We start from the raw sequence: 13,177 nt of genomic DNA on the forward strand, positions 1-13,177 counted from the left end.
GATACATGAGGAAATGCTGAGGAAAATCGTTCTGTCCCGGCACAAAGTCTTTTTTAGGATTTCATATTATGTAAGTTTTACCCACATATTCATTGTGCCTTTGATTTACGATTAAACAGGAGGTAAAGCCAAGACCTGAAACTGTATTTAATAGCATATTTCATTGTCATAATTCAAGTGCTTTGACTTATTTTATATGTATTTTATTCCATGGGTTCACTCAAAGGTAATCGGTGTATTTCCCCTCTGTGTTGCAGCTCGCTCCGTCGCTGAGCGTCTCAGAGGACGAGCAGTCGGTGGAGAAGACACAAGATTCTTGTAGAACTTTTCCGGCTGGCCACTTCCTGTTCAGATCCTTTCCTCTCGCCTCCCCTCCGTCTGTCCTCACTGCCTTCTTGCTCAACACATTTCATTCCACTCCCACTTTCACACGTCTCCCCTCATTCTGGCCCCGTTCTCTATTCTATTCTTTTTGATTTCTGCTCTCCTGTCCCCCGTCTGTCCAATAAGGACAATTCCATTTTCTGCCAAATTTGTAGCTACACCTCCACTGCTCCATTCCCTCTTCTAACCCCTCTGTTCCCCTAATGGGCGCCATATCAGACAGCCACATTCCCTTCATCGTCACTGGGAGCCTCTCTGCACCCCTAACCGCTTAGCCGACGCCGACACCGACGCAACCCGATGGAGACCCAAGATATGATGCTGACGAGCATGTTGACGATGGACAAAGGGGAGAATGAGGGAGAGAGGGAGAAAGGGGGAGAAGAGGAAGGGACCCAGCAGGAAAATGGTAGGCTGATGCTGGCTGATGGTCTCGCAGAGAGAGGACCCAAGAGCCTGACTTCTGGATCGGGGCAGCAGGTGTCCAACGGCTTCACCACATCCACCCCTCAAAGCCCCAAGGAAGGGCCGGGCACCGCGGCTTGCTCCGAAGGCACGGCCTCCGGGCCCGGAGGAGGCACCGGGTCCTCGGTGCCGCCGGCAGGCCTCAGGACTCTGGTGGTCCAACAGACCAGCTCGGAGAGGCCCAGAGAAACCTGGAGCAAGAAGATGGACTTCCTGCTCTCTGTGATCGGCTACGCCGTGGATCTGGGAAACGTCTGGCGCTTCCCTTACATCTGCTACCAAAATGGAGGAGGTGAGGGCGGCAAAAGATAGGTTTGAAACAGGGGGAGAGGAAGACGTTGGTTAGAGAGACGTGTACAGGACATCCCATGTGAGGGTAGACAGAATTTCAATTAGAAAGAAGAGAAGAGGCCTTTTCATGGTTTGAACTGTCCTGCAGCGTATACTGTACATTTACAATAGTCAGAGGAATAATTCACAACATATATAGTCAGGTTACTGCCCTCTCACTTTAACATCATTAAAGATGGAGGTGTAGATCTGTTGATAAGGAATGCTGCAGTTAACATGCTTGTTTGTGAACGGCACTTAATTCAGCTCAATTCTTGCACAATCTAACTTTAAAAAAGGTAAGCAAACATTTTCTAAAAGTCTGTGTTGTCTGTATGGGCAGAAATAGATGAATTAGAAACAGAAATTGAATAATTTACATTTTAATTTGAATTGCTCAACTTGATAATTGCATTGAAAGCTGAATCTGAATTAGCATATATTGAAATCGACTGTATTAGTTTAGAACCAGTTTTAGATCCTCAGTGAAAATTCAACTTTTATATACTCGCACATTCAGCTCAATTCAATTTCACTTTACTGAGACGCACATATTGAGCAATCAAGTTCAGATTCACAGAACTCCGCACTATGAACTTTTTGATCGTTTGTTTATTGGATTAAATCCAAAGTGTCAGCAACGAGAAAACGACTTGTATTTTCCTTTCGTCCTCCCTGCTGCCAGGAGAATACTCCGGGAGGAAGCTGCAGTTTGCTGAGCAAACTGTCAAAGTCCTTTCCAGCGCTGCGGGTCTAGCCCGAACTTTCTGTTGCTGCAATTACATCTTACAGAAATATGTGTAATAGCACGACTTCTTAATGCATTACGTGGTTATGGCACATACTGTGTTCAAATTTAAGTGCCAGTACAACGGAAACAGACCCAATAGAAAGTCACAAATTCCCAGGTTCAACAGAAATATGTTTTATTCAGATTCCCAGGTGAGAGGATGGCAGGTTTATGGATGGGTCGAGCGCGGGACTTTCACCCATGAGACCGCTGTTCGTGTCCCGCGTGAAACCAAAAGTCCACGTTGGTTTATTTTATCGTCGATGGGGTTTTTGCGCTGGAAGTCCTCGTGGCGGGGAGAAAAAAAAAAAGGAAAATACAAGTCATTTTCCCGTTTCTACCACTTTGGATTTAATCCAATAAACAAACTCTAAAAAAAACGTTCACAGATCAGAGTTCTGTGAATCTGCACTCGATTGCTTTTCCTCAACGACCGGATGCGCGTCTCATTAAACTGGAATTGAATTGCAGGACCTAAATTTGAGTTGTGAAAACTGAATGTGGACGTAAAAATAAACTGTCAGTGTGGATCAAATAGAGTTTCAGAAACTTGATTCAATTTCATGAAATTCAGTTTTAAGTTGAGGGTTCTAAACTAATACATTTTTAAATTATGATATTCAGAGTCAGTTATTCAAATTAAACAATACAAATTAAAATCATGTGATTCAAACTAAGTTGGGCAATACAAATATACATATATATGTATTCAATATATACACACGATTCAAACTCAGTTTCTAGTGACACATAATTCTGCGAGTAGGTCGGCCTGTGGTCTGTTACTACAGTCTAAACAGGGCCTCCCTTTCCACTTTTATTGAATTTGCAATAATAAAATCTTTGCAATTTCCTGTGTTCTGTGTGTGTGTCTCCCGGAGCGAGGTAGAGATGGGTACTGGGAGACACTTGATAGAGGCAACAGTATTAATTGTGGTTTTTATGAGAACACCTCCAGTCTCTTTCTCCTTGCTTAATAACCTGTCTCCCAGGCAGCTGCTCAATCAACCCTTATCTGTGCCTCCATGTCACAACGACACACACCGGCCCGCCCGCACGTACACAACCGCACGCGTGCACACACAACTATAGTTGATGATCAGATAGACGGAAAGAAAGAGAAACACGGAGAGAGAGATTATCAAGCTCCCCGCGGTGGGTTGCAGAGTTCAAAGATCTGGCTGCCATCCTGCTGCTTCTCAGTGTTTGGCCTTCTGATTCTCCCTTCATCACTTTATACTCTCCTTACCGAGCAGCCAACATCGCAGTAGTCCTCCTTTGTCATCGCAGGATTTTGAACAAAATGACCCTCTCGCTGCGTGTTTCCACATTTTTAACGGAGAGTTATATGGAACCGGGCGAGCGCACGCTGCTGTTTTTGAATGGACTCGGGTAATGTAAATGATAGGGTACTTCCAACATTTAATGAGTTTTACAGAGTGCTTTTTAATGTTCTGGGTTCTTGTCGATCGGGAGTTATTGAGAGGTCCGCAGATGGAGTGTGAACGAGTAGCATTTCTCAGGAGGGCAATTGACTTTTTAGTGTTCGTCCATAACTTATTCTCCTCTCACTTTCCTTGCTGTTTTCACCCTCTGCACATCAATCCCCACCGTTGTAACCCTGGATCTCTCTCTCTCTCTCTCTCCTCCCAATGTGTCTCTGCCCAGGTGCCTTTTTGCTGCCCTACCTGTTGATGGCCGTGTTCGGAGGTGTCCCTCTCTTCTACATGGAGCTGGCTCTCGGCCAGTTCCACCGCAGTGGCTGCATCTCCATCTGGAAACACATCTGCCCCATCTTCAAAGGTAACAGGAGGAGTGGAGAGAAAACAGAGCAGATGGAGAAATGAGTTAATAGCAATAGCTCGGATTAAAAGGATGGAAGAGGACATGAGAGAACTGGGCTTACTAACAGGAAAATTGGCAGTGGGAGAGCGGAGGACTGATAAAGGACAGTGGCAGCCTGTCAGAGCCTGAGCGACAGCTCATTTAACCTCCTGGTCCCGCTCAGTACAGTTCCTTTAAAGAGCATCCCAAGCGACTTGGACGTCTAATGAGCTATACCGACTCTCTGTTATGGAAATTGTCACATTTCCATGCCAAATGCCAGGTGCTCAGAAAAGTGATAGTACGTTGGTTGTTGTTGTTGTTCGGAAATGTCACCCACTTACCCCGTAGCAACTTGAATTAGCTTGAAAACGCCACTGATGTCGCTTCAAGTCATGACTGACTGGTACTTCATGAAATCATTTTCTCTCTCTCAATAAAATGGCAGTTGGGAGGTTTATGATCAACAAAAGGTCACGTTTGCATTTGTTTTCTTCACGCTTTTATTTTTGTGCAAACAATAGTTTCCTCCACTCTTGCAGGGATCGGCTTCGCCATCTGCATCATAGCCCTCTACATAGCCTTCTACTACAACACCATCATGGCCTGGGCCTTGTATTACCTGCTGTCGTCCTTTCGGCCCACTCTGCCTTGGACCACCTGCACCAACAGCTGGAACACGGTCAACTGTAACCGCTACATGTCCACCGACCACAACGTGTCCTGGTCCAACTCCTCCACCTCCCCGGCTGAGGAGTTCTATACGTAAGTGCATGTAAGTGGGATGTAGAGGCGTAGGGGGAGGGAGAGCTTCCCAGGAGGGAGACATCAAGTGAAGGAGGGAGGACGACTTCCAGAGAGCGATTACAGGGTCGGTGCTGGTGTTTAGATTTTCACCGTCCCTTTTTTTGTGTGTGCAAAAATTAACTTACCCGGATGTGAAGACGTAGCAGCAAGAAGAGATCAGCATCACGGATCTCATCTGAGATGGTTAGACATGACGGAGTGATACAAGTTACAAACTCTGTAAAGAACAAAACATATCCTCACATTTCATACTTAATGTGACAGTTAACTAAAGATACACATGCAATTCAATCCTGTGGAAAGGCAGAATTTAGTTAAATCAGGAAAGACAACAGACACAAGCTATAGCGAGAGTGCAGAAGCTTGATTTGATGGACTTTATTTGATAGACTTTGCCGTTGAGTCTGGCGATTAGATTTATGTGGATGGAGCTCTATGAATAGCCTCTTGGTGAGCCACTGACGAGGCGCTGGTGAAGCTGCATTGTCTCAAATGACTTCTTTTGATGCTTTATAAATGTGTATAAAAGACACATTAAGTATATTTATAGCTAGTTTCATATGAAACCAGAAGAGTATAAATCTATATAGTCAGATATATCAACATTAAAGTGCAGATAAACAGGGTCCGTCGAGTCAGTAGGTATGTATGTGTATTATTAAAATAAATGTTTAGCGGATTCTTCAACTTTGTATTATCAGTGTTGTGAAACAGACGTTTGTTTCTGTAGACGAGCAAACAATGTGTGCAAATAGAACGCAGAATACTTTAAATTCACTGTAAATAAGCCAAAATATGAACTATGTTAAGTTAAAGAAGCAGGTGGAGAACGAGAGAGGCAGTAGATGAGGAGGGAGAGAGAAAGGAGAAAGAGCTATTGTCTATTTTTGGATTATTTGGAAGATCAAAACGAGATAGATGAGATGGTAGTGAGACAACATTTGTTGAATATCCCCCAGATTAAAAAAATATCTTTTATTAAAAAAAAAGACAGTTTCTGACATGACATTTTAAACAGATTATTTATATTATTCCAAGCCTTCCAATCTTTGTCTGCTTTCCCGGTAATTAACTCTGTCAAGTTGGGTGTTTTTTATTATTATCCTGTAACTTGCAACCTGAGCTGTGGCTTTATTATTCCTGACTGCTTTGGCACTCCACACTCGACTGGCTCAGTCTTATCAGCCGCTCACTCGAACGTGTCTTTGTCTGTCCGCCGAGACAGATTCAGGGTTTATCCGTAGTTGACTTTTCCTAATACAGGTTTTAAAGAACAAATTCCTCAGTCTGGCGCCAGAATTTCCTGTTTTCAACATAAATCACGTCTCCGTTTTATCGTCCGAGCTCTGTGTGCTTAACCTGTGACCAGATGTTAACCTCACTCATTCATTTCATCCTCCTTCTTTTTTTATGCCATGTAATGTTTTTTCTCACTTTGGCTTGTGTAAACTTCTATGAAGTCATTCTCTCTCGCATCCTCTTTATTTAGTCTCCTTATCTTTTCCCTTTCCGTGAACTTTCACTCCAGCTCGTTTAAACAGTATCATTTATGCGTGTACATTATATCTGCCAGGGCTCTATTGTTCTCATATTGTGCGCAGAGTTCACACCCTTATATTTTTCCCTTCCCCTGACCTCCCCATACCTTTATTCATCTCCTCTTCCTTGTATCTTTTTGTCCGTTTCCCATTTTCTTTATTTCTTGCTGTTTTTTTCTGCATCCCATTTCCTTCCTTCCATGTTCTATCCTTTTTGTCTCCTTTCCAAATCTTCCAAACATCCCTTCTACCCACCTTTCTTCGTATTCTCACTTTGTTTAACTTCTCTCTCCCGTCTTCACATTCTTCTCCTGCCCTCGTACCGTCTTCCTTTCCCTACTCTCTTTCACTTTTCTTTGATTTCCGTGACTCCCTTCCAATCCTGCCGACACCACTAATGCCGTCTCCCTATATGCAATCGCCTTGTCTCCCTCTTTGCACCCCCTTCAACCTCATATCTCAATCCCAACACCTCACCTCCCCCTCCCTGCCTCGTCTCCTCCCTCCAGTCGCCAGGTGTTGCAAGTCCACCTCTCTCCAGGTCTGCACCAGCTGGGCTCTGTCAGCTGGCAGCTGGCCCTCTGCCTGTTCTTCATCTTCATCATCGTCTACTTCAGCATCTGGAAAGGAGTCAAGACGTCTGGAAAGGTAACCAAAGGGGGCGCCTGCATGGCTAATGGGGGTGTCAGTTAGAGTAGATGATGGATGAATGGATGGATGGATTGACGGAACCAAAGAGGCCTTGAAAAACATGGCTGTTATGCCGTCATCTGTTCACCCTCGGTATCATTCATCATCGTGGATCACTGGATATCAGCAATAAGAGTTTATCAACAGAAAACTGAGTTGTTTCGTTTTTCCTCTTTTCGGCATTAGGTGGTTTGGGTGACTGCTACCTTTCCCTACCTGGTCCTCCTGGTGTTGCTCGTCCGTGGGGCCACTCTGCCGGGAGCCTGGAGGGGCGTGGTCTTCTATCTCAAGCCGGACTGGCAGAAGCTGCTGACTACGACAGTAAGTCAGTTGGTGCAATCTAGCAAGGCTGTCTCCCGTTTTTTAAACGTTATCTTTGTACAAACGTCTGATCTCAACACACATTGCTCAACCTGCCCGTGCTCTCTCAGGTGTGGATTGATGCAGCAGCTCAGATCTTCTTCTCTCTGGGTCCGGGGTTCGGCGTGCTCCTGGCCTTTGCCAGCTACAACCCGTTTCACAACAACTGCTACAAGTGAGAACCTTTCTTGAACCAGCGTGTCGGTGTATGTTTCACACTGAAACCTACCTCTGCTTTTTCCACCTTCCCAAAACTCCAGTTCTGCAAAAAGAGAATTGTCTGAACATTAATCTATGCAGGTGGAACAAAAACAATTGTTCAATGGTTCCAGTATCTCATTTTAACCTTTTAAGCCCACACCCTAACCCCTAATTATATTTATTGTTTGAGTTGTGTTTAGAGGTTGTACTGGGGATTATATATTATTGTAGCCCTGATTTGTATGTGTAATTTGATACCTAACATGTTTTTTTTCTTTTTTTTTGGGGGGGGGGGATTATACCATGATTTGTTCTTGATTTTCCTGATATAAAAGCTCAACATGTTTTAATAATCAAGCCTAAATACTTGTAATACTTGTAATATGAATGTTCTCCCTAACTCTGTTATCTTCCTTCCCTTCTCCATCTCAGAGATGCGTTGGTCACCAGCTCTGTGAACTGCCTGACGAGCTTTCTGTCTGGCTTTGTCATCTTCACCGTGCTGGGCTACATGGCGGAGATGAGGAATCAGGATGTGGATGCTGTGGCCAAGGATGCTGGTAGAAGAACCACGCACAACAACACAATCCCAAATACATAAGTCTTCACTCGCATTTGCAATGCATCCGTGATTGCATTCATCTGAATTTGACATATAGGATGTAGCTTTGGCCCAAAATACATCTGTGAGGATGAATTCAGAGGAACTCTTTTTTTGTAACCTGCCTCTCTTTCTCCTCCCCAGGTCCCAGTCTGCTGTTCATCATTTATGCAGAAGCCATAGGAAACATGCCTGCTGCTACTTTCTTTTCCATCATCTTCTTCCTCATGATCATTATGTTGGGTCTGGATAGCACGGTTAGTTTGTTGATTACTCATTTCAGACAAACGTTGTAATCCACGTGCCTCTTCGGTTGTCCATGGCTCTTGTGTGCTCTCTCAAACCCAGAAACACTTTCATATTTGCCTTGTCATACACAGGCACATGTCTTGTTCTATTTGACTTGTTGTACTCGTTGCTCCATAGAGGTACCGGGTATTATTTGTCCTCGCTGTTCCATTTTGGATAAGAGTCAGCGAAAACAATGTGATAGGACTTTTCATATCACTGTTGTGTGGCGATCTTGTCTGCATAAGCCTGTGTTTATCGGCTCGGAGGCAGCCAGCTGGAGAGGCCCGCGAGGCTGTTATCGCGTGCTGATAATCAGGCTGGAATCAGCATCAGGGTTGCTATGCTCCTCGATTTTACGACTGAGGATATTACTACAAAACGTGTCGCTGCGTTTGGACTCACGTTGGATCGGCTGAACTATTGTCTTCGGGGTTTTTTTGTGTGCCAAGGAAAGGATACACAAGGCATCTTTGGATGTTTTCCATCAGTGTACTGTGGATTGTCAAAAGAGTGTCACTTTACTGTCAGGTGGATCAGATCAAATGGCTGATTAGCAACACGTAGCGTTTAGGTTCTCAAAGCTCGCGGTTTTCTTCTCATTTCTTCATCGTCTGCCTCCTCTTTTTCATTCTGCACCCTCTGATGAGCTCCTCTCCTCCTCTCTGCTCGTTGTTCTGCTCTCTCCAGTTTGCAGGGTTGGAGGGCGTGATCACAGCCATGCTGGATGAGTTCCCTCACGTCCTGGTGAAGAGACGAGAGTGGTTTGTCTTAGGCCTGGTGTGCGTCTGCTTCCTCGGGGCTCTCTCCACACTCACATATGTGAGTTAACCACCACACTAATAGACACTTGCTACTATTAAAATGGCATCTATCATGACAGCATCATATATAATCAATGTCTCTAATACCACAGATAAATCTATAATTTATCTCACCTGACTGCTCGTAATTAAATAGATGTATTGTGATATCTGCCGCGAATAAGAAACATTAATTCAACACATCTACACCTTTAAGTAATGCGACAGACCGCAGTTAGCAATTAGCCACAATCAGATGAGAGCAGCAATCTGTTAATGAACCCTAAACAAAGTGATAATTGTCTTACTCTGAGTAGCTGAAGCCGCTTGCAGCAGAGTAAATTAACATTCCTCCCGCCTCCCTCTCTTTCTCTCTCGTCTTGTCTGCTGTGTCAGGGAGGAGCGTTTGTGGTGAAGCTGTTTGAGGAGTACGCCACGGGCCCCGCAGTCATCACCGTGGTCCTGCTCGAGGTCATCGCCGTTTCCTGGTTCTACGGCAAGTTTTGAGTGATGTTGTTTGCGACGGCAACGATGACTCACAACCTTTATTGAGCGTGCCAGCAAACGTTGGCGGGAAAAGGGGTGACACCATACTGTATTGCCGTTTGTGGTCACGGACACACTGCAAAAAAAGAAACGCACTCTGATAGTTGGGGCCGTGTAATGAGTGTGTGTGTGTGTGTGTGTGTGTGTGTGTGTGTGTGTGTGTGTGTGTGTGTGTGTGTGTGTGTGTGTGTGTGTTCCAGGTACCAACCGGTTCTGTAATGACATCCATCTCATGCTTGGGTTCTACCCGGGGTATTTCTGGAGGATCTGCTGGGTGGCTATCTGCCCCTGCTTCCTGCTGGTGGGGCCCCTGAACAGTGTTTACACACACACATGCAGTAGTCCTCCACTTATTAGCTTTCAAATGAGTTTATTCACATGCATCCTGGTGTTGGATCCTTGTTCTATCTGACCTCTGCTTTTTGTTTCCCCGTCCCTGTGTGCAGTACATCATCATCAGTTTTCTGGCCTTCCCACCAGAGGTCAGGTTGTTCAACTACCACTTCCCACCATGGACCACTGCCCTGGGCTACTCCATCGGGGTGTCTTCATTCATCTGTGTGCCTCTTTATATGGTCTACCACTTGCTCAGCGCCAAGGGAACGTTCAAACAGGTACAGCCTTTCCTCTCTTTTCCTTCACAGGAGCTCGGGAGGTAGAGCGATTTGCGCACTAATCGGTAGATCGGCAGTTCGCTACCACCATTTTATGAATATGTTTGTGAATGAGGTAAATGTTGGCATGCAGGTAAAGCGCTTATAGTGGGAAGTAGACTAGAAGGATTAGATGTCAGGTGTGTCTTCTCTATAGTTTCCCTCGTCCTCCCCACATGCCCTTCTCCTTCAACCCATATCCCTGCCTGACCTTTGTTCTCTTGCTGACACTTCTCCAACAACAGGGATTGCCTCTGTCGCTCTGCTTTTCATGCACCGTCAGAGTCGACCCTCTACAGTGAATACATGACTGGTTATCAGGATCAAAGGAGCACAGGACAAAGATTAAAGCCAAGCCAAAGCCAGGAAAAAAAAGCTCATGACAACTTCCAGGCCCCATAGAGGCACAATTATAGAGCAGACGAGGCTGGTGTCAGCGTGACTAACCAAATCAGCATTATTGATACAACTCTTCTTCAAAGCATCAAGACAGATTTTAGACATCTGCATATTATATGTTGCTGCTGTTTGAGCAAGGGATCTTTAATTCCTGCTCCTGCGGGGTCCTAGCTAAAATGTTCAGGTGTGTATTTGTTCTTTGTGGTATATTCTGAGCTCGTAGCTTACATAATAAATACTAATACTTCATCATATTTATTCATTAGTTATATTGTTATCTTGTCGTACGCTTTGTTGGAGTTGACAGACGGTAGGAGGATTTCAAAGAGGCTGGCAGACAGACATCTTTGGCGGTTGTCCAGTGTTGACACTGCTGCCAGGGCACACAATGGCACTGATACACACTGTCAACACACGGGAGTCCTGTTTTTGTGTGCATGTGAGTGTGAAAGAAGACAGTCAGTGTAACTCACGAAGCCAAAAGCGAGGTCAAAATGTCCGAGTGTCTCTCTGTCGCTAAACCACCGGGGTTGTGTGTTTATGATCTGTAACGCCTGTTCACTTTAGAGGTGCTTTCTATTCGTTCTCTTCCCGATTCTGTAATGTTTTTGATCAGGTGTGTTTGAGATTAGAATTAATGGGGATTTGTCAATCGACAGACAAATATTCTGCAAACATTTCTATAATCGGATAATTGTTTGCATGCTGTTTTTAAGCAAAAATGTAAGAATTCACTAAAATGTTAATATCTGCTAGTTTCCTCATGCCAGGTTCAGATTGACTACAACCTGTCTGGGACAAAACAAGACAATTAAGAATGTCAATTTAAGTTCTGGGAAATTGCAACAAATATTTTATGCAATTTTATTTGATTATTTTACATCTTATAAACGATGAATACATCGTACAGCTAAACTATTTAGCTGTACAACTGAATAATGATTCTGAATCCCTAATGGACACAATATTCCAAACTGAAGCAGTTGTTAATCAGTTGCTGCTCCTACCGCTCAGTTAAGAGTAGTGAGGAGTCAATAAAATATGTTTTATTAAAAAGTTTGAATCTCACAAGAGTTCCTTTAGCATACAGTCATAAGCAATACAAGATAGTAGGCTGATGGGTGCCATAGTATGCGAGATTAGCCGTGGACAGACAATTTGCACGCACGCACACACACGACCAAAAACATAATCTCCTCAGGTTCACGCGTGACAGAGATAACAATGCATATTGTACAAATGTGGATAAATGCATCAATCTTTGGATATTTATATTTTATTTCATAGATCTTCAAAAATGATTCTGGCTCTGGTATTTAATACACCTGACAAAGACTAAGCCAATCACAACCTGCTGCAATGAGATGAGCGGCACACGAATACTAGAGCCTGCTTTGTGCTTGATTCTTTAGTTTGTGTCACTTTAATTTTCTCACTTCTCTTTCTCTTCCTTCGCAGCGTCTGTTAAAGAGCATCAGTCCAGAGCCCAGCGGTGAACAACACAGAGACTTCATTGTCACGAACGCAGTCTGACCAAACCTTGACCAAAAGAAGGCGTCACTCTAGCCACATAGAGCGCCCTCTTCTGGACGAACTGCAAAACTACAGGACAAGGGGCTACCTTTCACCGTCTTTGCCTCTTTTTCATACATCATACGACACTTGTTTTTAGCTGTCTCCCACCAAGATCTAGAACTAGTGGTGGAGATATGCGGAGCCAGGCTGCAGTAGTTCACTGAGCTTTGTTTAGTTGTGTTCCTCATGCTGTGTTCAGCTCTCTGGGGTTAAAACCCAGAGCTCACAGCTTCAGTATCGTCAGATCAACATCCTCTCTCTATTTGTCGCCTAAGTCATTTTGTGAGCAACCTTTCTTCAGGTTATACGGTTGAAACGAATGTTTTACACAGTATTAGTGTATGATACAGTCTATGTTCATGTAGACAATAACCTGGAGATACTGCACTTTGAGATCAGTCCAAGAAGGCCCAGATAGTTACATTTATATCCTCGCTCACTCTTTATGGTTGCGTTTTCATATTATGCTGTTAAGTTATGCATATGTAGCACTATTCAGGTATCTGTTACTGAAGCCAAATATATGATATCTGTTCTGTTCATATTTCTAAAGATGTTCCCATATTTTAGCTGTCGCTTTGTTGTGTTGACTGTCAGCCTGTGCTTGTATTTGGTCGCATCCTGGACAAGCGACGGATTTGCAATGAGTTCTCTACACTGTGAAGCACTGTCTGTTAGTGACATGAATGTGTGTGACTGTGTGCGTGCGTGCACGTGTGTGTGTCTGAAAAAAAAGACTGTTATAATTTCCAGTGGGGAAAAAAATAGATCACAGACAGAACCAACCAAGTGTATTCATCCTATAACTGCAATATAACATGTGTATTTATTTTATAATGTATCATTGTTGTCATTTTGACCTCCCACACTTCAGTGTGACAAACATTACATGTGACACAACCTGACGTCGTGCTGATGGTCCT

At 44.0% G+C, this 13,177-nt stretch overlaps 1 protein-coding gene across 1 annotated transcript; it reads left to right on the top strand.

Moving 5' to 3' along the window:
• Nucleotides 1–684: 684 nt before the first annotated feature.
• Nucleotides 685–12,212, top strand: slc6a4a (solute carrier family 6 member 4a; the record flags this gene model as incomplete). Its single annotated transcript, XM_079225268.1, has 13 exons — nt 685–1,141; nt 3,638–3,772; nt 4,336–4,558; nt 6,648–6,786; nt 7,015–7,149; nt 7,260–7,363; nt 7,822–7,949; nt 8,135–8,247; nt 8,969–9,100; nt 9,478–9,577; nt 9,828–9,928; nt 10,074–10,241; nt 12,138–12,212. 13 exons carry the CDS (start codon nt 685–687, stop codon nt 12,210–12,212), a joined length of 2,010 nt encoding a protein of 669 aa, XP_079081394.1.
• Nucleotides 12,213–13,177: the final 965 nt, after the last annotated feature.

This window comes from Taurulus bubalis, assembly GCF_910589615.1.
Source record: "Taurulus bubalis genome assembly, chromosome: 10".
NCBI classification, from domain to species: domain Eukaryota; kingdom Metazoa; phylum Chordata; class Actinopteri; order Perciformes; family Cottidae; genus Taurulus; species Taurulus bubalis.